This window comes from Brachionichthys hirsutus, chromosome 5, assembly GCF_040956055.1.
Source record: "Brachionichthys hirsutus isolate HB-005 chromosome 5, CSIRO-AGI_Bhir_v1, whole genome shotgun sequence".
Lineage (NCBI taxonomy): Eukaryota > Metazoa > Chordata > Actinopteri > Lophiiformes > Brachionichthyidae > Brachionichthys > Brachionichthys hirsutus.
In genome coordinates this window covers 15,252,043-15,278,944 of record NC_090901.1, presented here as the reverse complement: position 1 = coordinate 15,278,944, position 26,902 = coordinate 15,252,043, and the positions used below count along the sequence as shown (strand labels likewise).

The 26,902-nt window shown below is 43.9% G+C and overlaps 1 protein-coding gene and 1 long non-coding RNA gene across 3 annotated transcripts; both read left to right on the top strand.

Annotated features, from left to right (window-relative positions):
• The first annotated feature begins 394 nt into the window (after nt 1-394).
• LOC137894225 (uncharacterized) lies at nt 395-3,787 on the top strand. The gene is made up of 3 exons (XR_011105474.1): nt 395-598; nt 682-741; nt 2,589-3,787. It is a non-coding gene; the product is annotated as an uncharacterized lncRNA (long non-coding RNA).
• A 101-nt stretch (nt 3,788-3,888) lies between these two features.
• On the top strand, nt 3,889-7,339 carry LOC137893966 (protein LTO1 homolog). Of its 2 annotated transcripts, none has more exons than XM_068739420.1 (5): nt 3,889-4,143; nt 5,180-5,285; nt 5,382-5,452; nt 6,444-6,561; nt 6,795-7,339. In XM_068739420.1, exons 1-5 carry the CDS (start codon nt 4,085-4,087, stop codon nt 6,804-6,806), a joined length of 366 nt encoding a protein of 121 aa, XP_068595521.1. In that variant the 5' UTR covers nt 3,889-4,084; the 3' UTR covers nt 6,807-7,339. The 2 variants fall into 2 exon arrangements, with proteins under 2 accessions (XP_068595521.1, XP_068595520.1); XM_068739419.1 differs by having other exon boundaries at nt 3,896-4,143; nt 6,875-7,339.
• The last annotated feature ends 19,563 nt before the right edge of the window (nt 7,340-26,902 follow it).

Below are 26,902 nucleotides of genomic sequence, written 5' to 3'. Positions count from 1 at the left end.
ATCAAAATGAATGAATATATTCATTAGATAGAATGTTAGAGTACAAGTACAGTCACACAGTAGCATGTATTACAGTACAAATAAAGTCAAACATCCTGTCTAAGAGGAGCATTTCAGAAAAGCCCTTGCAGTCTTGTTTGAGTTTTAAAACACAAACAGGTGACATTTGCAGTTCCTTTTTGACCAAAATAATATTGATCGATCACAAACGGTTCAAATAGCGACCTTTTCATCGATACGATCATTACACACGCATCGTTCTCCAGTTCAACGTTTATTCATTTCACATTTGTGATGCACAATCAGCAATCCGCTGCGCTGTCCTCCAGCCAGCAGGGGACGGTCGCGTCCTTTAACGCGGACCGCCTGCTGCCTGTTCCGGCGGCTGTCAGCCTGCTCAGGCGGATTCACGGAAGTGTTGGACTCCAGCGTCATATGACCAGCGGTCAGGCGGAGGCGATGCTGCCCGCACATGGATGAAGGCTGCCGGAGACGTCCAGCAGCATCACGGCAATGCTGCCGGTAATCTCATCAATATTCAGCCGTAGCCAATGATTCCGGTGTCGACCTAACCTGCGTTAGCAGCCACAGCTAGCATGTAAGCTAATGTAAACATGCCAGGTCTGCTAGCTGAACAGCTCGGCTCTATTCGTGAACATTCGTGTCCTAATCTGCTCTCAGATGGAGATTAAAGTGTCTCCGGACGATAACTGGTTCCGGAGCACCGTGCCGCTGAGGAGAGTGAGTACCATGACGGGGGTTCTGGTTCTGGTGGGACCGGGCCCGCCGCTTTAACGGGACACCGACACGCACACGCACACGCACACGTCCGACAAGCAGTCAGCGTCAGTGTGAGAACCAGGCTGTCAGAGTTGCTGGTTTGTGTGTTTGGACTTCAATCAGCTGACATGTTCCACGTCAGACAACAGAACCGTTTGATGTTGGGTCCAGACACCGTTTCGTGGAGCAGGACTAAGAAAGAAGCCGGGCTTGTTCCGGTTGTTCTGTCTCACTGGGACTCTGTTGAGGTCCATGAAGCAACTTCAACACAGCTGAATGAACTCCGTTGCTATGGAAACCTATGCTGGAAATTCACTGGGAGACGAGAGATTTAATTTCTACTGACTCTCAGCTGCTGCCATAACCTCAGACAAACATGAGAGGAAATGATCTAAAATAAAATGTACTCCTGCAGTGATAATCTGTGTTGATAGATTAGAACGTGTAGATTTCTATTTGTGTGATTCGCTTCATGTGGAATCAAACTTGAATGCGTTTAAGATGTAAACTGTCACGTCTTCTCCTGTAACGTGAAAATATCTACAATTCTACACGAACAGTCGACAAAAAAGCTTCGGTGCTCGTCTTCACAACGTTGTCTTTGAGATGTCAAAGCGCGGCTCCAAACAGGAACCTTTTCTGAAGCTCACGTCTTTGGGGTCATCAAAGGTCATAAATACATTTCACACAAGTTGAGTTTCAGTGAGGTGAAAACGAAGTGTTCTGAACAGCGAGGCAGCGATGAAGACAGACTTTACCGAGCTGTTCTAGACCCGTCATTTCTCCTGAATCAAGTTCTGAACAAGGTGAACGTCTGGCGACGGCTAACGAGTAGCCAGTTTGCTGCTAACCCTCCCACAGTCGCACCGACGGACAGTTTGGTGTGAATAGTTCACCTCATATTTGAGGAGGAAACGAGAGAACCCACGCAGACACGGAACGGAATCCAACCTGCAACCTTCTTGCTGTGAGGGAAGAAGGTCCTGGGTTTGAGGACCCCCCCCAAGAAGTGAAATCCAGACTGAACCGAATGTGACTCATGAAATAAGTGGATTTCTGCTGCTGATTGATCTGATCTGTGTTCCGTTGATTGATCTGCCTGTGCTGTGGATGCTGTCAAACCCAGCGCCCGGCAGCAGAGGAACCAGAACCCGTCCACGATGGCCTTACGCCGGTGCCCAACCCGGACGCATCAAATAACTGCTGGAACATTCAGAGTCTTTGGGCTGGTTAGAGCATGGTGCTAATAATACCAAGGTCATGGGTTCAGTCCCCCATCGGGCCAGATGAGCCAGTTCTATTAACCAACGTTTTTCGGCAGTGGCTCAGGAATCAGAGGTTCAATTCCCGGCCCAGACGAAATTTGGAGGGTGTACTGGTGGCTGGGGAGGGGCCAGTGTATGGGCAGAGCACTGCCGAGGTGCCCTTGGGCATGCCCTCCCCACATGATTAATGGACCTTCTGGCAAAAACAATACAAAAGTCCTTATTGTGGCCTTTTCTGTCGCTGCTACGTTGAAGCTCGGCTGTCGTTTTGTCCAACGCTGCACCTGTTTGACATTTATTCACACAAAGAAACATGAATGTGAACTTAAATGTTTGAACCCCGTTCATCAGCTGTGAGAGATTGTTTCAGGAATCAGCTTGTGACATAGAATAGTCGACTTTATTAGCAGTGGCGCCGATTCCGACTGTCGTCACATCGTCTCCCTTTGATCACTGGCGTAGCGTTTCCTAGACGACGCAGCAGGGGGCAGGCTCCTTGTTGCACTGCGTCATTTACTCGCATGGTGTTTTTGTCTCCTCCAGATCATTGTGGATGACGATGGCAGTAAGGTGTGGTCCTTGTATGATGCTGGCCCAAAGAGCACCAGGTGTCCCGTCACCCCCCCCCCCCCCCCAGTCAGTGGCACGGCTGAGGTGTTCTTCCAGCAGGTGTTGGCTCTGACAGGCTGGGGCTACAGAGTCATCTCGGTGAGGCGGTGCTGAGAGGCGGTGCTGATTGCTGTGGTCTTTGTGCTAGCAGTAAATATTCAGTGTTCAGAGAGGCTACAGCAGCATAACAACCATGCGGTGTCCAGCTGCAGTATCCTGTGTACTGGATACTGCAGAACGGAGTTCTGCGATGGCTTCAGGAAACTTCTGGATCACCTGCAGTTGGATAAAGTAAGTCTCGTCTCAGGGCTCACCCATCAGCCTGATCCTCGCCCTAAAACACACACCCTACCTCAGTTAGGGGTGAAATGGTACCTGCCGGTGATGCAGGGCTCTAAGCCCGGTGGCGGGGTGGCCAACCCGCGGCTCTTTGCCTGCGTCAGGTGGGCACGTATAATCCTCCGAACGAACCCCTCAAGAGGCCGCGTGGAAAAATATTGTGATGAAGAGAGAGGCGGAGAGAGACGGAGCAGTGGCGTCGTTAGGCCTATTTTAGGGGGGCTTCAGAATCACAACAGAGTGGCATTCTTTGATGCTTCCATCCACCAAGTACAGTAACTTGTAATTGTCGCCATTTTTTTCTTAATGCTGTAAACACACTGTTACTCTTTAAACATGTTTGTTGTTGTACTGTATTTAAAAACCAGACTGAAATAATAATAATGTATAATTTCTCAGTCCTTGCTACCAGTTTGTGATTTGTGCTCGTACGCTACATTTGCTCACATCCTGTACATCTCCTGGGGGCTAAGCCCCCCCTGTCCTTAAAACCTAGTGACGCCCCTGAGACGGAGGTAGGAGACAAACGAAAGCTAAGACGAGGAAATATGACGAAGCGTCTGTAGCTTCACGGTGGGAGACGAGCAAGTTATGATATATATATATATATATATATATATGTATATATATGTGTTGTGCTCCTGAGTTAATGTTGCTGATCAGTTTGAATTTATAATGTTTTTGTTGTATTTTATTTTTCAGCATCAAATGGTTGGTCAATTTTTTGTTGTCTTTTAAATAAGGATTTAATTAATTAATTAATTTCAATTTCAGGGAAATTAAAAACAATGTTAATGAAAAAGTTGTTCTTTGTTGTAAGTATTTCTTACTATATTTCTTACTATATTTCTTTCTTGTTAATAAAGATACAACGTTATGCAGCGGTACACTGAATAATAATCTATGACTTGTTCACCTCCGGACCGCTCCGGGGCAGCACCTCTATGATGTTGCCGGAAGTAGAGGCGGTGGCTGCTGGACACTGAAGCTAATTCAAGGCTAGCAGCTAGCGGCTAACCGCTAGCCGCTGAGCTGTGGTGCACCGGGCCTACTGGGCTGTCCGGTTCTGTCAGAACCGCTTTTCAGGGAAGATGGCGGGCGGCTCTGAGCGTGACGACATATTTGACAGTATCGTTACGTCGGAAGAAAGGTGAGTCGTGTTTCCCGACGCGAGTGCCGAACTTCCCAAGTCCATGTTCTCTCTGTCAGAACCGGAACCGACAAAGCCTGACCCGTCTGTCGAGCGGGTCGATGGAAAGAAACGTTCTGGACCGGTTCGGACGTGGATCCGGATCACGTAGGACCAGATCATAACCGGACAAATGTGGGACAAAGCATGATAATGAGGGACACTTCGCAGATGCCAAACTATTATTATTGTTATTATTATTATTATTATAATTATCATTATTATTCTTATTATTATTATTATTATTATAGTGTCCGTCAGTATATTACGGTGTGCATTTAAAGAAGCGCGTATTTGACTTGTTCCGAAGTCTTTTGTTTTATAAAACATATTGAAAAAACATGTAAATAAACATTCCACAAAGAATGGGGCTGTACATTGATTATTTGTACTCTTGTGTTGTTTTAACAGGTAAAAATACACATAAAATCTATTTTAAACAGCAGGTCTCCCATCCCAGTCAGAACTGCTGCAGGATGATTCCAGAACGGGCTGAGAATCCCCTTGAGCTGCTTCTAGCAGGAATAAACTTGTTCCCGGTCACACATATATAATCTACGACCTGGATTGACCTGTGATGCAGCGATCAGGTTTCACATGCATGTCTGTTTTAGCTTCATGCCAAAAGGTAAAAAAAAACACCCACAAAACATGTTTCACAAATATGAACTAGAAAAGCACTCAGAGCACAGACCTCCCCCAAGCAGCTCATCCTAACTGGATCTACACCGTCCACACGGTGATCTGGATCAGCACCAGGAGGTTCTAGATTGTTCTTGTTATCTTTATGCACCAACATGAAAAGTCAAAGTGAATCAGAGTTGTTGCATTTCTAACCGATTCTTGAGTCCATAAATGGGTTTCATGTTAAAATGTCATATTTGTTACCGACTCCATTCTGGACCAGAACCAGATGAGTTTCTGTGGTGAGATGGAGATTCTCGGGACACGCCGGCGGAGCCCACGGGTCACTTCTGTCTGTTTCTTTGTCGTTCAGGTTCCGGGCGGAGGGATACCGGGAGGGGTTCCAGAGAGGGACCGCCCGAGGCCTGCAGGACGGCCGCAGACACGGAGCCTCTCACGGGGCCAAGCTGTCCAGCGAGGTGAGCCGGGGGACGGTCTGGACGAGACGGGGGGGGGGGGGACTTGGAGCCGCTGCAGCGTTCCCGGTCTTTATGCTGACTCTTGTCCCCCTACAGGTCTCCTTCTATTATGGTTTTAGCGTCACATGGAAATGTCTCCTCCAACACGGTGCAGACGCCAAATCGAGGTCAGCCGTGTTCCTCGGAACGCTTCCATGTTCCGTGTGTCTCCGTCACGCTGATGATCCGGCGGCTCAGTTTGCTGTTCATCCAACGACGTTGTTGCGTCTTGAATTGTTCCTTCACTAGAACTCCTGGTTCTGAACCACGAGCTGTGCTGCTGCGTCTGCTCAGCGGCTTGAGTCTCGTACATTTGTTGCAGCTTAACTCCAGAGCACGCAGAAATACAGACTTCTAGAGGCGCTGATATTCCAGCTGAGAGGACATCTGACACATTCTGTGGAATAATCAGCAGATATTTTGCAGCCTTTAGAAATGTTACAATTCTGAGCGGCGTAAGAAGCACGGATCGGTCGCACCAGAGGGGGCGGGGCTTACCTCTGAGATAACACGCCCTCGAGTTGAGTCGTTCAAATCAAACGTGAGCCGTGAATAATTAGCACGACCTTGACACTTAAAGGTCACTTAAAGGTCAACATGTGATGAAAGACTGGCCTTCCCCGTGTTTCTACACTCTTACGGTGAGTTTGGGTCGTTACCAACCCAAAAGCAGCAAAATAAACCGGCCAGTCAATCCTGCGTCGGTCTGTAATCACCGACCGAAACGTGCCTGCTAGAGATCCCTCCCCCTGTGATGTCACAGACGTGCACGTACATGCACATTCATTGCAATGGACTTGGTTTTGTTTTCAGAAGCGTTTCTGACGGAGACAGAAATGAGGGACGCTGTCCTGCAGCAGCTGTTTGATGTTTTGACCAAAGGCTGTCTCAGATATTTCGTACAAGCGTTCTGGAACTGCGTTACCTCGTGGGGGACGAGCAGAACACGGGGCCCTTTAAGGAAATGTCTCCGTCAGCCGGATGACGGGACGTTTAACGGGCCATTGCAGCGCCCTCTGGCTGCAGAGCTCATTCACTGATGATGGAAGCGACTTGGTTGAGTAAAATCCAAATGAGATTCCTGTTAGATTTTTATTTTCTTCTTCTGTGTGCCATCAGGAAGAGAATGAAAGCGCTGGAGTCTCTCGTGGGTTTGGTCCAGAACTCCCCTCACGATGACCCGTACTCTGAAAAGCTTCGGGAGGACATGGAGAAACTTCGGGCCAAGTTCCGACAGGTACTCTGCTAAAAGTGAAGGGAGTCCCATCAGCTCCGACCCGGCCTTAAAATGGGGTTGAGCAGGTTGGAAAACGTCCTTTCTGGAGGAGCAGGAAGAGCAAGACGGTCCAGAGAACAATATTTAATATGTGGAACGAGAGAACGATCGGTAGCTGTGAAGACTGCACCATGAAAATGACAAAAACAAAAGACTTGATTTGTCACAAAAGCTTTACTTCCTGTTACCAGCAGATGGCGCCATAACTTACCTCCGTGGATCTCTTCAGGCTGGGTCAGCGGGTACTTCTGGCATAACCTCTGTTGTCGTCCAGGTCTGCTCGATGTTGAACGTTCCGACTGAGTTCAAGGATTACATCAGGACCTCTGGAGGGACGTCCTTCTGAATCTGGACCGACGGGGAGGAGGAGCTGCACCTGTGCTCTGGGAGGAAGAGGAGGGAGAGGAGGGAGAGGAGGGAGAGGAGGAAGCTGAGCTGTGAGCCAGCATCCTGACGTCGGTGTCGTTGTCATCTTTGTTTGACCGGCCGACCTCCTCAGATTGACGTATCAAATGAGCGAGAGGAAAAGCCGACATTTCTACACACCTGGACAGGAAGCACGAGGAAGACGTGACTCCATGTTGGATCTCATGCCGAGGAAGAGCAACGACGCCATTTGAGCGGAACGCCGCACGACACGCCTGCTTGTGGAAAACGACGTCCCGATTGCCGTTGCAGTAAAGTGAAGTGCTTCATTACAGAAAATGATTTTGTGCACAATAAAATGTGTTTGTCTCCAGCGTGGCCGTGTTGAGATCCCCTACAGTTGAACCTGGACACGCCCACCGTCACAAGGAGAACAACGATCGGGCGGGGCAGGGCACACATCTGTGTTCAGACCTGGAGCAGGGATCTGGTCCATGAGAGGGATGTGATGCGTATCCATGGTAACAGCGTGGGCTGTAACTACACCTACAGCTGGAGAGCCGCTAGGGGGCGCAGTGTGATGTCACTGAGTTGAAGGGAACTTTTTAGTTTGGAGTTAAATTTCTTCTTGTCAGAAACTGACTTGATAATAACCTAAAGAGAGAGAAATGGGGGGGGGGGGTTACATTTCTATATTTGTTTAGCGTATTTAGGCGCTAATTCTATTTCAGTATTTATGAATGTAAGTACAGCTCAGCTAAAGATTTAACCTCATGAGATTAAAAGCATTCAATAATTTACAAAAGTAACAGTTTATAGATACTTAATTTAAGCAGCAAGTTGAGTCTCATAAATCAAAGTTAAAAAGTAGAACCTTTTTACTTTCCTTTGATCCCCTAATTTGGGAGTTTAGCATCAGAGTGTGTTTAGTCAGCTGTGATGAAACAGAAGTCTTTAATCTTTGGTTCAGTTCCTCATGTATAATTAATGAGACAGGATTTATACGATTCAGAGAAACATTCAGCAGAAACGCGGCGCACAATGGAGCCTCCGTTTATTCTGGGATTACATCCATTCCATCAAAACAGGATTTTTCTGCAGGTTGTGTTTTTTTCATGATATTGATTCTTAGAAATCTGAGATGAACAAAGCTGCAAGAGAAAACTTTCATCCACCTCAAAATGAATCAAGAGCTGACCCGACACAAAATGCTGACGACCGCAAATGTTCCAGATAAAATGCGTAAGTTGAATAAAAATCACTCGCCTGACATTGTAGATGTGACACAGGTGAGGGGGCTGAACCGGGCTGTCCAATCACAGAGGACACGGTGCTTGGTGTCTCCTTGTGCCACACTTTGTTCCAGGAAGTCTTCCTGCTACCAGCTGGCTGCGCTTTTCACCACGACTTCATGTTCCCACCTGCTCCTCATCAATGTTCCCTCTAATTTTGCGTGCGTCTGAGCAAACACAAACTCCCTGAGCAGACCCTCGGACAAATGTGAGGAATATCATAACGATACATTTCATGTTGAACGCACTTTATATTTGAAAGCAAACCTCAAAGTGCACAAGAGTATAAAAGAAACATAAAAACAAGAGATAAAATCAACAAATAAAACATAAAATTAACAAGCAAGGGAGGTCCAACATTTGTTTTTCTAAACAAGTATACAGAAGAGAAAAGGTGTTAACTGTGGATGATGATTTATTATTTATATATAAAAGTATTTTATGGTTTATTAATGCAAGTATTTATGTTGAATATTTTGCTATAAACTGAATAATAGGGTAGACATTTTTTTAAATAAGTAGTCCACTTCTTCCTACTCCCTTTTTGAACTATGTGCTTGTTTTGTTATGTCTTTTGTTTTTTTTATCAGTATTTCTTTCCTTTGTATCTACAAATACTTACATATTTTTATACATGTTCGAAAACAAAATTCATTCATTCATGTGGAACTCCTCGTCTGCTAAATACAGTATATAACCTCATTTGTCCTGTGTCCCTCTCACGTCTCCAGCGGTTGGACACGTTGTCCAGGTTGACGTCCTCGTCTCCTGCAGCTTTGACTTTATGCATCGGCTGCTCCAAACACTTCAGGAGCATTTCTGGATGCTATTTTAATACGCTTCATTAAACTAAGTTCTCTTTCTCATTCTGCTCTGGATGCTGGAGATGCAGCACAAACAGCTGAGATGTTTCAGCTCCTAGATTTTAGTGCTGCAGAACCACGTCTGAGAAGGTTCTGATTGACCCACGTTTAAGTTCTAGCCTCATTATGGACTTGAATTCAACACATTCACTAGTGATGACCTCCAGAATGTGGGTTCTGCAGAACAGCCTCACTTTAATGACCTCCAGAATGTGGGTTCTGCAGAACAGCCTCACTTTAATGACCTCCAGAACGTGGGTTCTGCAGAACAGCCTCACTTTAATGACCTCCAGAACGTGGGTTCTGCAGAACAGCCTCACACTTTAATGACCTCCAGAACGTGGGTTCTGCAGAACAGCCTCACTTTAATGACCTCCAGAACGTGGGTTCTGCAGAACAGCCTCACTTTAATGACCTCCAGAATGTGGGTTCTGCAGAACAGCCTCACTTTAATGACTTCCAGAATGTGGGTTCTGCAGAACAGCCTCACAGTAATGACCTCCAGAATGTGGGTTCTGCAGAACAGCCTCACACTTTAATGACCTCCAGAACGTGGGTTCTGCAGAACAGCCTCACTTTAATGACCTCCAGAATGTGGGTTCTGCAGAACAGCCTCACTTTAATGACCTCCAGAACGTGGGTTCTGCAGAACAGCCTCACTTTAATGACCTCCAGAACGTGGGTTCTGCAGAACAGCCTCACACTTTAATGACCTCCAGAATGTGGGTTCTGCAGAACAGCCTCACTTTAATGACCTCCAGAATGTGGGTTCTGCAGAACAGCCTCACTTTAATGACCTCCAGAACGTGGGTTCTGCAGAACAGCCTCACTTTAATGACCTCCAGAACGTGGGTTCTGCAGAACAGCCTCACAGTAATGACCTCCAGAATGTGGGTCCTGCAGAACAGCCTCACACTTTAATGACCTCCAGAACGTGGGTTCTGCAGAACAGCCTCACTTTAATGACCTCCAGAATGTGGGTTCTGCAGAACAGCCTCACTTTAATGACCTCCAGAACGTGGGTTCTGCAGAACAGCCTCACTTTAATGACCTCCAGAACGTGGGTTCTGCAGAACAGCCTCACTTTAATGACCTCCAGAACGTGGGTTCTGCAGAACAGCCTCACTTTAATGACCTCCAGAACGTGGGTCCTGCAGAACAGCCTCACTTTAATGACCTCCAGAATGTGGGTTCTGCAGAACAGCCTCACTTTAATGACCTCCAGAACGTGGGTTCTGCAGAACAGCCTCACAGTAATGACCTCCAGAACGTGGGTTCTGCAGAACAGCCTCACTTTAATGACCTCCAGAATGTGGGTTCTGCAGAACAGCCTCACTTTAATGACCTCCAGAATGTGGGTTCTGCAGAACAGCCTCACACTTCTCTGCCAGAGCAGCAAAAGGAAAACTTCTCCCCCAGTCTCGCCATTTCTTCTGTTTGCGCTAGAGAGAGAGAGAGAGAGAGAGAGAGCGAGAGAGAAGCACGGAGCGGAGATAGAGGTATTGAGGAAAAGAGACTTTATTATTCAGTGCAAGTGGAATAAAGCAGCTTCATCTATCCAGCTCGTCTGGCGTGTCCCTTTAGCTTTAGCATTGCTGCACTTTAGCTTCGTTCACCAGCGTGAAGGGAGTTAACCCCGGAGGAGAGGAGCGATCTCCCCGGTGTCACCCAACCAATGTGCAATAACTAACGTGCAGTAACTAATGTGCAGTAACTAATGTGCAGTAACTAATGTGCAGTAACTAATGTGCAGTAACTAATGTGCAGTAACTAATGTGCAATAACTAATGTGCAGTAACTAATGTGCAGTAACTAATGTGCAATAACTAATTTACTCTATTTCTTTATGCAAAGTACTGGCCAATCTCACTGCATACACTGATCACTTTAAATTTGCGTTGTTTTATTCTGCTTAAACCGACTTGAATCTTCTGTTACATTTAGCTGCATTTTCTGATATTATTGAACTGTATGTTGTACTACGCACCGGACGGAGCAGCGCTCCTAATCTCTTCGCATAGCCACTATGCAAAGACAATAAAGGCTTTCTATTCTATTTCTATTCTATTGTAATTACTGCTTTATTAGTCCCAGAAGCTACTCTTAGCTGCTCGTTGCTACGCGGATGTAAGGCTGTAAAATATACCGTAAAGATCAAATTCAGAACAAGTCAAAACGGAAAGAAAGGATTTCAGGAAACAGACATTTCATGAATTTACATCATTTATTATTAGACATTTATTATTTAGGAGACTTTGACCCTCGGATCAAGATTCAGCAGAAACGACTGAAAACAATCAGTGAGAAGTAATAGTAATAACAATAATAATGAAAGCCGCAAGCGGCGTTGCAGGCCCTCGCCGGCCGACAGGCCGTTGAGCTGACCCGCCGACGCACGCCGCTTTTGTCCTGAGTGCTTCGCAAGTGTTTAGATTTGAGCTGCATGAGTAGCTCACAGTTTAGTCAAATCGTTATTTGGATTATATGGCCATCTGCCATCAGGAGTTTCAATCCAATATGGCCGCCTTCCTGTGTTTCTGGGGGCGTGGCCACAATACTTTTTTTTTTTGCCCTGACATGACGCATGTCTGTACCGAATTTCGTGGCTGTCCGACAAAGTTGGCATCGGACCCCTCCCCATAGGAGGGGTTGCCATCGCCATGGCAACGGCGTAAAAACAACAACGTGGTTACGATTGTGTTTTTTGATCGGGACCACATGAGGGACTTTTCTGGTAAGTTTCAATCATTTCTGGCAAAGTATTTTTTTAATTCCCATTCAATTTTTGTTATCGTTCTCTAGGGGGCGCTGTAAGGCTGATTGTCAAAGTTTCCCTAGTGTCCAGGTAGGAAGGGTCAATAAGTGTTTAATATCTGGTTTGGATTGGAGTGTGTGTGTGTGTGCAAACGCTGACTCAACAACAACATTTCTGGGTGACAACTAGCAAACAGGTCTGAAGGACGGCAGTCAGAACGCAGCGCAGCAGCTGTGGGAGACTTTATTATCCATATCCAGGACGTCATTCTTGCTCCCCGAGGCCTGTAGGCTGGTTTTGGATCTGTTTTCAGTGTCTAATGCTGTAAATCTGACCTAAGGTCTGATTGGTTTGCTGCAAACCTGCTCTGAAAATGATAGATCAAACACCCTGTTGAGCAGCAACATCGCCCAGCAGGAGAGCAAACAGTAGTTAGCAGTGGAAAAACACCCCAGAACCATGCCATGACGTGTTGATGTTTGTGTTGACGTTTGCATGTGAGGATGTGACACAAACAATAAGAGTTCTGTTTGAATGAAATAGAAGTCGGTTACCGGCTCTAAAGTCGTCCAGACGCGCCCCCCCCCCCCCCCCCCCCTTTTGTGTGATTGCCAGACTCTTTTGCTGACTTCCTGCTCCCCAGCAGGATTGAAGCTGCAGAGCCAGACAGTCTGACTGCATTTACTGCACCTCACACACACCAGCAGCTCGGTCCATGTTGCTCAGTTTTGTGAACAACACTGATCGTTTCCGGGGTCAATAAGCTCAGGTACACAGCTGGAAGCAAAAAATAAAAAATAATGCTTCCAGATGTGTATCATTTTCATAAAAACAGTCAAACATGGGCAGGACTTCCCCTCCCAAAGAAGAAACAATATTTACTTCATTTAAGCTTGATTTAGTTTAATTTAATTACATTTGGACTCTTTTTTTTAGGCGTGCATTAACACATGGCGCTCATCATTTTGTTTCACTTTTGAATTCATTCAAATTTTATCACAAACAACAATGGAAATAATTTGTTTTCCCTCATTAATATATATATATATATTATTTTGCATTGAACACAAACCGTAAAAATAAAATGTTGTTTAAATAAAAAGCAGTGACCAGTTCAACACAGAGACAGACAATCAGCTACACACACACACAGACACACACACACACACCTACGGGGAATGTAGCGTCACCAATCAGCTTAAGCTGCATGTTTTTGGTGGTGGGAGGAAGCCGGAGAACCCAGAGAGAACCCACGCAGACACGGGGAGAACACGCAAACTCTGCACAGAAAGGCCACAAGTTGGATTCAAACCTGCGACCTCCTTGCTGTGATGCAACAGCGCTTACCACTGCACCACCGGGCCACCTCTAGCCACATATTATTGTTTGAAATTGTTGGTGTACGCTTTCACAGAGGTTATGTAATCGCCGGCATCTGCCTGTCTGTCTGTCCATCCATTAGCAAGATAACTCAAAAGGTTCTGGAGGGATCGTGATGACATCATACCAGGAACAGATTATTAAATTTTTGTCCTGATCCAGAAGAGATTCTGGATTCTGGAGCAGTTGCATTCTAACATTGAAAACCTCCTTTACGGATTCAAAGATCTGTTAAAAATTGCACAAACTCCGAGTCACTTTTACTTCAATGGTTGGTGTATAAAGACACCAAGAACAATTTTTAACCTTTTGGTGACTAATTATGAGGAATGAGCTGATCGGCAGTCTGCGCTCTCTGAGGACGATCACATAACCCCCACCTCTCAGTGGAAGTAAATATCTGCAAGGCAAATATCACTCATAAACCTAACTGTGACTTCAAAGCAATTTAAAGGTTAAAGACATTTGTAATGGGAATTCAAAGTGGATACAAATGTCTGATCTTGAAATTGCTTTGAACATCAAGGTTCAAGGAAATTGCTTTGAACATCAAAGGATTTTAACATCAAAACAATTAAGATGAGAAAACATATAAATATGAAGAAATCAAAGCCGACGATGATGATGAACTTGTCAACACAAAGGAACCCTTCCGTAAAGGAACTGTTGGACAACATTCCAACAACATTCAGTAAAAGGAATGTCACGAGACAGAAACAAATTAATGCTTGGATTGCCCACCAAATGCCACCAAAGCCTAAAGAGCAGACACCAAAGGGGGTGTTGTCACCTGAGGAAGTAGCGAGGTTTGATGCCAAGACAATGAAAAAACTATTAGAAAATCCAGATGCAAGGAAAATCAACCAGATGCTTTTGGGTCGGCACATATGCCGCGTGAATGAGAAAGTACAGGAGGCAAATCAAAGGACCATGGATGAAGAATGTATCAGCACCTTCCTTCATGAGTTTTAAAACTCCATCTTGAGACAACATTGAATTTTAATTCAGTGTGAGTTCAAGCTCCAGCAATGGTCCTAAGATAAGCTGGCGACTCATCCGTGGTGTACCACGCGCCCATAAACTGCTGGAGTAGGCTCCAACAGACCCAGTAATCGACTGGGTTGAGAAGGAGAGAGAGGGAGGGGGGGGGGGGCAGAGAGGGAGAGAGAGGGAGGGATGGAGAGGGGGGGGGCGGGAGGGAGAGTGAGGGGGAGGGGGCGTCTCACAACACAGATAAACATGGGCTTAGATTGGCTGGGGCAAAGTCCGGCCTTCAGGGGGGAAGGCCGGACACGAAGCGCGGGCACGAGAGCTGTGTTGGAATCCAGCGCTGATAAATCCGAACTAGCTGATCTGTTAATGATAGAAATGTCTTAATCTAAACCCACATTCTCCTCATTGACACGCACCCACTAAGGAGAACAAAGAAGCGGAAGAGGGTTTGGTGAAACCCTACAGAAACGTAACATAGAGGCTGCTGAACAAGATACTGCTAAAGAGCTGCTGTATAAAACTACAAATGCTAATGCTAGCGATGTTGTTAGGGTTTTCCTTAACCCTCCCCGGTTCTTCTTCTCCGTGTGGGTGCGTAGTCAATAAAGAGGATTTGGGTCATGATTAAGATATTTATATAATATGCAGATCAATACAAGTTGGTTCAGATATCAGCGCTGAGGTTCGATCCTGCTCCGTGTGTCTGTCTCAGGTCCGAACAAAGGGCCGCCCTCTGCGTCCGCGTCTTTCAATGTCCATGAGTCCATCCTCCTCAAGGTGGGGGTCCCGCCCCAGCCAATCTAAGCCCATGCTTATCTGTGTTGTGTGACGTCACTGCTGTGATGCGTTCAATTGAAATCAGTCATTACAATAACAAACTAAATGTAGTGCGTTCCTAGTGGTGTCGGCATGTAATCACATTATGGAATCCCATCTAATATGGAAATTCCCTACAATGTGGACATCAGTGTTGAGGGCTACAGGTCCAGGTTCTGCAGCACCGCGGACAGAAGGACCTGCAGACAGAGAGACAGAAAGAGGGACAGACAGACCATCAGTGTAATCCTCGTACGAGCGTGAGACAACATTGATACTGGTGCTGGTGAGGAGGATTACACTGATAGTCTGTCTGTCCCTCTTTCTGTCTCTCTGTCTGCAGGTCCTTCTGTCCGTGGTGCTGCAGAACCTGGACCCTCAACACTGATGTCCATATCAGTGTTGAGGGTCACAGGTCCAGGTTCTGCAGCACCACGGACAGAACCTGGACCCTCAACACTGATGTCCAAATCGCTAGCATTAGCATTTGTAGTTTTATATAGCAGCTCTTTAGCAGTATCTTGTTCAGCAGCTAAGATGTTACATTTTGTTTTTGTCTGCTCCTGATCTCTCCCCCTCTCTCTCTCTCTCTCTCTCTCTCTCTGAGAATCCTGATGCAGAATAAATATATTTTTAAGTATAAATTGATTATCAGCCCATTTTTTTGTCCATGTTTGGCTACTGTTTGTTATTTACAGCCATTTATTATTTCTTGTTTAGGGCGAGTGCAAGCCAAAAGCTGAGGGCATTGTCTGCACTGCCAGCCCTGTGAGAGCAGATAGAGTGGGAGAAATCATGCTTATATAGTGTAATAAAAAGACCAAACAAAAAGTCGAACTGTTGTCCTCACAGTTACAAAGGTTAAGTTGAAATAGTTTGCTGCCCTGCGTAACGTTATCTCTTACGTTGGACTAACAGGCCTAACAACTGGTTGTAGCAGCCGTATTAACACGAGAGCAAACGTTTGGGATGTTTGGAATTAGAGCGAGAGACGATGGAAACCCTCTCTCACAAGAGTTTAAGATGATATTCAGATTGCAACATTACATTTCTTTAGCAGTATTAATACTGAGTAGAAACGTATACTGGTGCACACTGAGTATGCACTGTTATTTTGATGTAAAAAAAAAGAGTACATCACTAACACTCAACAGAGGTTTAGTGCAACTGAGGTTGTTTTTTTTTGCCAGTCAACTTGTATCACTCTCCCATGCTGTACATTAGACCTACATTCATTGTAAACTGTTGTTAGCGATGTTGGACCGTCTTTGCCTGGACGCCATACAACCTCTTAAAGATACACGGCAAAGGAATTCCAAGTTGATTATTATTTTGCCAGAAAGGAATGAATAGTAAGATCTAAGGGGTACATGCCTGCCCGAAGTGGTTCTGAATGTGGATGCTGTGTACTGATTTCACCATCAAAGGAAGAAAAACAACGTGTCATTCGAAAGAAAGACAAACCAACCGACTGTACCTCCAGGGTTTTGTTTAAACAACAGTTTATTAACTTGTAAAAAAATGATTTTTAAGAACCCTATTCAATCAGTCTCCCCATATTGTGATTTACCGCCAGAATAATGGCCTGACATTTATTTTATCTATATTTTTAGATTCTTTAACCATGAAAACAGAACTTTAGCGATTGGATTCACGTTGATATAATTGTTAGTTTAGAAGTTATTCACTAGAAGCACACTTCCAGTAACGGTGGATTCTTCTGGATCTGGATCCGTAGCTTTTGAAGTTACAACAAATCCGTTTTCCCACTACTAGCTCCACAGCGTCTTGTTAAAGGTCAGCAAAAGCAGAACCTCATAAGAGATATTATTGAAAGTGTCCAAAAACAAAATTGCTTTGTGAAAATTTACTCGGGTATTTAAGATAGAACTAGAAAAGCACTCGGAGAGCGCAGACCTCCGCCGAGCAGCTCATTCCCCTGATAATTACATTTACATCATCCCCATGGTGATCTGGATCATCCCCAAAAGGTTATAAATTGTTCTTTATACACCAACCGTGAAAAGTAAAAGTGAATCAGATTATTTTTAACAGATTTTTGAATCCTTAAAATTTTTCCAATGTTAAAATGTACATTTGTTTTTCCTGACACTGACCGCAATGTTACTGAAAATTTCAAACTGATCCATAATCCAGGAAACATTTCCTGGAAATCACATCAAGATCCGTCCAGAACATTTTGAGTTCTCTTGCTAACAGACGGACGAACAAACAAACAAATGCTGGCAAAAACATAACCTAATCCAGAGTCCAGCAATAACTGGACTCTGGATTAGGATTTGGAGGCATCAGGATTTATAAATTACGGTGCGTAATGGAAGACCAAGCTGATAAAGTCCATTCATTTAAGAACTGATCAACTTGCTTTCATCAAATGAGTTGCTCTGAAGCCCATTGAAGCTTTTTAGTGTATTTTAGGGTGTTGATTGGTCTCGAGTCAGATTAAACTTCATCATCATCATCACCGTTTTCTAAACTAATAAAAGCCAAGGTTTTCCTCTTGTGTCCACTTTGTGCAGTTTTACCCAAACCTTTGCCGTCGTGGAAACCTCGTGTTGTGGAGCTGCTATGTTCACAGAATCTGCATGCTGTTAAGATGTTCTATGAGAATGATGAAGAGGGGAAAGGTGCTGTCAGATATTCATGGGTGGAGACGCTCTCCTCCAAGGAGGAATGACACCGTGCTCATCATTAATTACTTTAACCGGGTGTTTTAGTTATAAATATTAAGAGCTTTACACAGGTTGGGTTTGTGCTACAGGCGGTACAAGTGACAATAAATGAAGATATTTGAACTCTGTCCTTCGTCTTGAACTACCTCCACTCCGATGACGTTACTGACATGGTGCATTTTGATTAACATACTGTACATTATAACATTCAAATTGCAATATATTAATGTTTAAAGGAACACGATGCGTCGTCAAAAATTAAGTCTTCCCTTTCCTATAGTTTTAAGGTTAGCTTAAAGACTCAACGATTTGTGCTGTAATATTAAAATTCTGTGAAGTGAAAAATGTACAAATATATCATTTATAGAGTTTAAAACCCTGGAGTTCCACTTTGAGGAATGTTTTTCTTTAAAAAAAAACAATAACAACATTTTACTTATGCAGTTAGCAACTTTCTGACCTTGGAAATCTTGATAGAGGTCAGAAAACAGAATGAAAATACAGTCAAGTCGTGAAAAGTGATAATTTTGTGATGATTATAAAAAGAAAAAAGAGGTGATAAGTCCCGTTGATGTTACAGTAACAACCAAATACTGATGTGGAAATAATGCAGGTCTGTAAAATGTCCAGCAGAGGGCGATGTGCTGCTTCACTGTGAATACCATCTTCAGGAAAAAGAATCTGTGAATGAGCTTCTCCTTGCCATCCTGACGGCAGAAGGTGAAGGAGTAAGCTCTCCTCCCACTGCCACCTGCCTGCCTCGCCCCCGTGCAGTGTCCAGCGTCCTCCAGTAGGGGGCAGCGGTTTGGACTGGCTCTGTTTCCGATGGCTCTTGGTTGACTATGTAGTCGACTCCTGCTGGATGTGGATGTAGCTGGCCTGCAACAGAGTCATTAAGTGTTAAAGGATGATGAGGAACATCAAGTAATAACTTGCCCAACCCTCTAAATATCATTTTAGCAAAATATCTAGGATTTATTTATCACCCGCAATTTGAGTTTTGTGTGTTTTACCAATGTGCAAAGAGTAAGCGACAAGTACAGGTCAGAATATGATGTGTAAAGGTGGTATCTGTGTTTGTGTTGGGGGGGGGGGTCCTACCTTCAGTGTGGTGAACATGAGTCCCAGCTCCCCGTGCTGGACATTGGGATCCATTAAATCTTCTATCAGACTGACCTCAGCTCCCAGATTCCTGATCCTGTGGAGTCGATACGTTACTCAAAAATAAAGCCGTAAACTAGCAAAAATGAGTCAATAAAAAAACATCTTGGGAGAGCTTCTTTGCAAAGGGGAAAAGGCCAACTGGGGATAAAGAGAAGCCGACGACCTCCAAGAACAGAGCTGTGACAATGTGCTGAAAACAAATTTAACTGACTTCAAAATGATTGATGAAAATTAAAATATTAAATATATAACATTGGAAACTGCACTTGTGAAATGTTCTAAAATAAAACCTTAGACCTGCCTGATTTAAAAAAGTAAAATAATAATTATTTGGTGTAATCTAAATCTTTAAAAAAAACGGTCAAAATGTAACTATATTAGAATAATTATATATTTAAATGGCATTGGAGTTAATCAAATTTACAATCTATTCCAATTTTAAAAGGTGTGTAGTGAGAGCTCTGGAGTTATTTTTAATCTGATTTTCCGGTATTAAAAAGATGTTCCAGTATTTAAAATCATCTCCATAAATATACTGAATTCAGTACGTCTGTGAAGAGGAACATAAGAAGAAGGGGAGGCAGCGACGAGTCGGATCTGAAGATGTTGAAGTTATTTTACAGACCAGATACAGGTTGACCTGTTTCCTCCTTTTGTTTCACCAGACAAAATGCAGACGGAGAACATTTACAACATTTCTGGGTGACAACTAGCAAACAGGTCTGAAGGACGGCAGTCAGAACGCAGCGCAGCAGCTGTGGGAGACTTTATTATCCATATCCAGGACGTCATTCTTGCTCCCCGAGGCCTGTAGGCTGGTTTTGGATCTGTTTTCAGTGTCTAATGCTGTAAATCTGACCTAAGGTCTGATTGGTTTGCTGCAAACCTGCTCTGAAAATGATAGATCAAACACCCTGTTGAGCAGCAACATCGCCCAGCAGGAGAGCAAACAGTAGTTAGCAGTGGAAAAACACCCCAGAACCATGCCATGACGTGTTGATGTTTGTGTTGACGTTTGCATGTGAGGATGTGACACAAACAATAAGAGTTCTGTTTGAATGAAATAGAAGTCGGTTACCGGCTCTAAAGTCGTCCAGACGCGCCCCCCCCCCCCTTTTGTGTGATTGCCAGACTCTTTTGCTGACTTCCTGCTCCCCAGCAGGATTGAAGCTGCAGAGCCAGACAGTCTGACTGCATTTACTGCACCTCACACACACCAGCAGCTCGGTCCATGTTGCTCAGTTTTGTGAACAACACTGATCGTTTCCGGGGTCAATAAGCTCAGGTACACAGCTGGAAGCAAAAAATAAAAAATAATGCTTCCAGATGTGTATCATTTTCATAAAAACAGTCAAACATGGGCAGGACTTCCCCTCCCAAAGAAGAAACAATATTTACTTCATTTAAGCTTGATTTAGTTTAATTTAATTACATTTGGACTCTTTTTTTTAGGCGTGCATTAACACATGGCGCTCATCATTTTGTTTCACTTTTGAATTCATTCAAATTTTATCACAAACAACAATGGAAATAATTTGTTTTCCCTCATTAATATATATATATATATATATTTTTTTGCATTGAACACAAACCGTAAAAATAAAATGTTGTTTAAATAAAAAGCAGTGACCAGTTCAACACAGAGACAGACAATCAGCTACACACACACACAGACACGCACCTACGGTGAATGTAGCGTCACCAATCAGCTTAAGCTGCATGTTTTTGGTGGTGGGAGGAAGCCGGAGAACCCAGAGAGAACCCACGCAGACACGGGGAGAACACGCAAACTCTGCACAGAAAGGCCACAAGTTGGATTCAAACCTGCGACCTCCTTGCTGTGATGCAACAGCGCTTACCACTGCGCCACCGGGCCACCTCTAGCCACATATTATTGTTTGAAATTGTTGGTGTACGCTTTCACAGAGGTTATGTAATCGCCGGCATCTGCCTGTCTGTCTGTCCATCCATTAGCAAGATAACTCAAAAGGTTCTGGAGGGATCGTGATGACATCATACCAGGAACAGATTATTAAATTTTTGTCCTGATCCAGAAGAGATTCTGGATTCTGGAGCAGTTGCATTCTAACATTGAAAACCTCCTTTACGGATTCAAAGATCTGTTAAAAATTGCACAAACTCCGAGTCACTTTTTTTTTCAAAGTGGATACAAATGTCTGATCTTGAAATTGCTTTGAACATCAAGGTTCAAGAAATTGCTTTGAACATCAAAGGATTTTAACATCAAAACAATTAAGATGAGAAAACATATAAATATGAAGAAATCAAAGCCGACGATGATGATGAACTTGTCAACACAAAGGAACCCTTCCGTAAAGGAACTGTTGGACAACATTCCAACAACATTCAGTAAAAGGAATGTCACGAGACAGAAACAAATTAATGCTTGGATTGCCGACCAAATGCCACCAAAGCCTAAAGAGCAGACACCAAAGGGGGTGTTGTCACCTGAGGAAGTAGCGAGGTTTGATGCCAAGACAATGAAAAAACTATTAGAAAATCCAGATGCAAGGAAAATCAACCAGATGCTTTTGGGTCGGCACATATGCCGCGTGAATGAGAAAGTACAGGAGGCAAATCAAAGGACCATGGATGAAGAATGTATCAGCACCTTCCTTCATGAGTTTTAAAACTCCATCTTGAGACAACATTGAATTTTAATTCAGTGTGAGTTCAAGCTCCAGCAATGGTCCTAAGATAAGCTGGCGACTCATCCGTGGTGTACCACACGCCCATAAACTGCTGGAGTAGGCTCCAACAGACCCAGTCATCGACTGGGTTGAGAAGGAGAGAGAGGGAGGGGGGGGGGGGGGGCAGAGAGGGAGAGAGAGGGAGGGATGGAGAGGGGGGGGGGCGGGAGGGAGAGTGAGGGGGAGGGGGCGTCTCACAACACAGATAAACATGGGCTTAGATTGGCTGGGGCAAAGTCCGGCCTTCAGGGGGGAAGGCCGGACACGAAGCGCGGGCACGAGAGCTGTGTTGGAATCCAGCGCTGATAAATCCGAACTAGCTGATCTGTTAATGATAGAAATGTCTTAATCTAAACCCACATTCTCCTCATTGACACGCACCCACTAAGGAGAACAAAGAACCGGAAGAGGGTTTGGTGAAACCCTACAGAAACGTAACATAGAGGCTGCTGAACAAGATACTGCTAAAGAGCTGCTGTATAAAACTACAAATGCTAATGCTAGCGATGTTGTTAGGGTTTTCCTTAACCCTCCCCGGTTCTTCTTCTCCGTGTGGGTGCGTAGTCAATAAAGAGGATTTGGGTCATGATTAAGATATTTATATAATATGCAGATCAATACAAGTTGGTTCAGATATCAGCGCTGAGGTTCGATCCTGCTCCGTGTGTCTGTCTCAGGTCCGAACAAAGGGCCGCCCTCTGCGTCCGCGTCTTTCAATGTCCATGAGTCCATCCTCCTCAAGGTGGGGGTCCCGCCCCAGCCAATCTAAGCCCATGCTTATCTGTGTTGTGTGACGTCACTGCTGTGATGCGTTCAATTGAAATCAGTCATTACAATAACAAACTAAATGTAGTGCGTTCCTAGTGGTGTCGGCATGTAATAACATTATGGAATCCCATCTAATATGGAAATTCCCTACAATGTGGACATCAGTGTTGAGGGCTACAGGTCCAGGTTCTGCAGCACCGCGGACAAAAGGACCTGCAGACAGAGAGACAGAAAGAGGGACAGACAGACCATCAGTGTAATCCTCGTACGAGCGTGAGACAACATTGATACTGGTGCTGGTGAGGAGGATTACACTGATAGTCTGTCTGTCCCTCTTTCTGTCTCTCTGTCTGCAGGTCCTTCTGTCCGTGGTGCTGCAGAACCTGGACCCTCAACACTGATGTCCATATCAGTGTTGAGGGTCACAGGTCCAGGTTCTGCAGCACCACGGACAGAACCTGGACCCTCAACACTGATGTCCAAATCGCTAGCATTAGCATTTGTAGTTTTATATAGCAGCTCTTTAGCAGTATCTTGTTCAGCAGCTGAGATGTTACATTTTGTTTTTGTCTGCTCCTGCTCTCTCCCCCTCTCTCTCTCTCTCTCTCTCTCTCTCTCTCTTTCTCTCTGAGAATCCTGATGCAGAATAAATATATTTTTAAGTATAAATTGATTATCAGGCCATTTTTTTGTCCATGTTTGGCTACTGTTTGTTATTTACAGCCATTTATTATTTCTTGTTTAGGGCGAGTGCAAGCCAAAAGCTGAGGGCATTGTCTGCACTGCCAGCCCTGTGAGAGCAGATAGAGTGGGAGAAATCATGCTTATATAGTGTAATAAAAAGACCAAACAAAAAGTCGAACTGTTGTCCTCACAGTTACAAAGGTTAAGTTGAAATAGTTTGCTGCCCTGCGTAACGTTATCTCTTACGTTGGACTAACAGGCCTAACAACTGGTTGTAGCAGCCGTATTAACACGAGAGCAAACGTTTGGGATGTTTGGAATTAGAGCGAGAGACGATGGAAACCCTCTCTCACAAGAGTTTAAGATGATATTCAGATTGCAACATTACATTTCTTTAGCAGTATTAATACTGAGTAGAAACGTATACTGGTGCACGCTGAGTATGCACTGTTATTTTGATGTAAAAAAAAATAGTACATCACTAACACTCAACAGAGGTTTATTGCAACTGAGGTTGTTTTTTTTTGCCAGTCAACTTGTATCACTCTCCCATGCTGTACATTAGACCTACATTCATTGTAAACTGTCGTTAGCGATGTTGGACCGTCTTTGCCTGGATGCCATTCAACCTCTTAAAGATACACGGCAAAGGAATTCCAAGTTGATTATTATTTTGCCAGAAAGGAATGAATAGTAAGATCTAAGGGGTACATGCCTGCCCGAAGTGGTTCTGAATGTGGATGCTGTGTACTGATTTCACCATCAAAGGAAGAAAAACAACGTGTCATTCGAAAGAAAGACAAACCAACCGACTGTACCTCCAGGGTTTTGTTTAAACAACAGTTTATTAACTTGTAAAAAAATGATTTTTAAGAACCCTATTCAATCAGTCTCCCCATATTGTGATTTACCGCCAGAATAATGGCCTGACATTTATTTTATCTATATTTTTAGATTCTTTAACCATGAAAACAGAACTTTAGCGATTGGATTTGCGTTGATATAATTGTTAGTTTAGAAGTTATTCACTAGAAGCACACTTCCAGTAACGGTGGATTCTTCTGGATCTGGATCCGTAGCTTTTGAAGTTACAACAAATCCATTTTCCCACTACTAGCTCCACAGCGTCTTGTTAAAGGTCAGCAAAAGCAGAACCTCATAAGAGATATTATTGAAAGTGTCCAAAAACAAAATTGCTTTGTGAAAATTTACTCGGGTATTTAAGATAGAACTAGAAAAGCACTCGGAGAGCGCAGACCTCCGCCGAGCAGCTCATTCCCCTGATAATTACATTTACATCGTCCCCATGGTGATCTGGATCATCCCCAAAAGGTTATAAATTGTTCTTTATACACCAACCATGAAAAGTAAAAGTGAATCAGATTATTTTTAACAGATTTTTGAATCCTTAAAATTTTTCCAATGTTAAAATGTACATTTGTTTTTCCTGACACTGACCGCAATGTTACTGAAAATTTCAAACTGATCCATAATCCAGGAAACATTTCCTGGAAATCACATCAAGATCCATCCAGAACATTTTGAGTTCTCTTGCTAACAGACGGACGAACAAACAAACAAATGCTGGCAAAAACATAACCTAATCCAGAGTCCAGCAATAACTGGACTCTGGATTAGGATTTGGAGGCATCAGGATTTATAAATTACGGTGCGTAATGGAAGACCAAGCTGATAAAGTCCATTCATTTAAGAACTGATCAACTTGCTTTCATCAAATGAGTTGCTCTGAAGCCCATTGAAGCTTTTTAGTGTATTTTAGGGTGTTGATTGGTCTCGAGTCAGATTAAACTTCATCGTCATCATCACCGTTTTCTAAACTAATAAAAGCCAAGGTTTTCCTCTTGTGTCCACTTTGTGCAGTTTTACCCAAACCTTTGCCGTCGTGGAAACCTCGTGTTGTGGAGCTGCCATGTTCACAGAATCTGCATGCTGTTAAGATGTTCTATGAGAATGATGAAGAGGGGAAAGGTGCTGTCAGATATTCATGGGTGGAGACGCTCTCCTCCCAGGAGGAATGACACCGTGCTCATCATTAATTACTTTAACCGGGTGTTTTAGTTATAAATATTAAGAGCTTTACACAGGTTGGCTTTGTGCTACAGGCGGTACAAGTGACAATAAATGAAGATATTTGAACTCTGTCCTTCGTCTTGAACTACCTCCACTCCGATGACGTTACTGACATGGTGCATTTTGATTAACATACTGTACATTATAACATTCAATTTGCAATATATTAATGTTTAAAGGAACACGATGCGTCGTCAAAAATTAAGTCTTCCCTTTCCTATAGTTTTAAGGTTAGCTTAAAGACTCAACGATTTGTGCTGTAATATTAAAATTCTGTGAAGTGAAAAATGTAGAAATATATCATTTATAGAGTTTAAAACCCTGGAGTTCCACTTTGAGGAATGTTTTTCTTTAAAAAAAAACAATAACAACATTTTACTTATGCAGTTAGCAACTTTCTAACCTTGGAAATCTTGATAGAGGTCAGAAAACAGAATGAAAATACAGTCAAGTCGTGAAAAGTGATAATTTTGTGATGATTATAAAAAGAAAAAAGAGATGATAAGTCCCGTTGATGTTACAGTAACAACCAAATACTGATGTGGAAATAATGCAGGTCTGTAAAATGTCCAGCAGAGGGCGATGTGCTGCTTCACTGTGAATACCATCTTCAGGAAAAAGAATCTGTGAATGAGCTTCTCCTTGCTATCCTGACGGCAGAAGGTGAAGGAGTAACGCTCTCCTCCCACTGCCACCTGCCTGCCTCGCCCCCGTGCAGTGTCCAGCGTCCTCCAGTAGGGGGCAGCGGTTTGGACTGGCTCTGTTTCCGATGGCTCTTGGTTGACTATGTAGTCGACTCCTGCTGGATGTGGATGTAGCTGGCCTGCAACAGAGTCATTAAGTGTTAAAGGATGATGAGGAACATCAAGTAATAACTTGCCCAACCCTCTAAATATCATTTTAGCAAAATATCTAGGATTTATTTATCACCCGCAATTTGAGTTTTGTGTGTTTTACCAATGTGCAAAGAGTAAGCGACAAGTACAGGTCAGAATATGATGTGTTGGGTCTAAAATGAATAAACCCAAAGAGGCCTTGCACCGAAGAGACGAAACGAGGCAGAACTGTAATTATTAGATTTATTAAAGACAGCTGCAGCTGGGAGAGGCCGAGAGGCGCGAGTAGTTAGCTCACGCACGGCTCTAGAAACTCTCTCCTCTCTCCCAGCTGCACACAGTTTATAAATGGTGAACATGTCTGCACCGCACCCTGGGGGCGGTGTCATACTTCATGAATATCGTGAGTAAGGTCAAGAAGAACAGAGTGGCTCTGTCCTAACTTCTACTGATTGGTGTGTTATTGATAAGCACCTGGCGAAGAATGATTTGACAAACATAGGCTACTGAAGATCAGGAATACACAATGGAGTGCTTTGTCTCCACTCAGGCTGCAGATAAGGACTTCAGCCTTGGGCAGATAGCTTGGAACAGCACGAGGTGTTCCCTTCTCCCACCTCAGCAGTTAGTCGCCCGGGAGAAGAGAAATTGACACAGGGGGGGGTTTGAGCATTAAAAGAGGATTATACACAGATGTTCTGAGAAATACACAATATATGGAACGATCTGTTTAAGCAACTTCACATTTCCCCCCTGTTGTGGATTTGGAAGACATCCGTGAATACAACACCAAATGGCTTTCTGTAAACACTTCATTAACAAATCAACAACAGTTTGCCCATCATCAGGATGTGGCGAAAACCTCCAATAGGGAAAAATTCCACATCTCC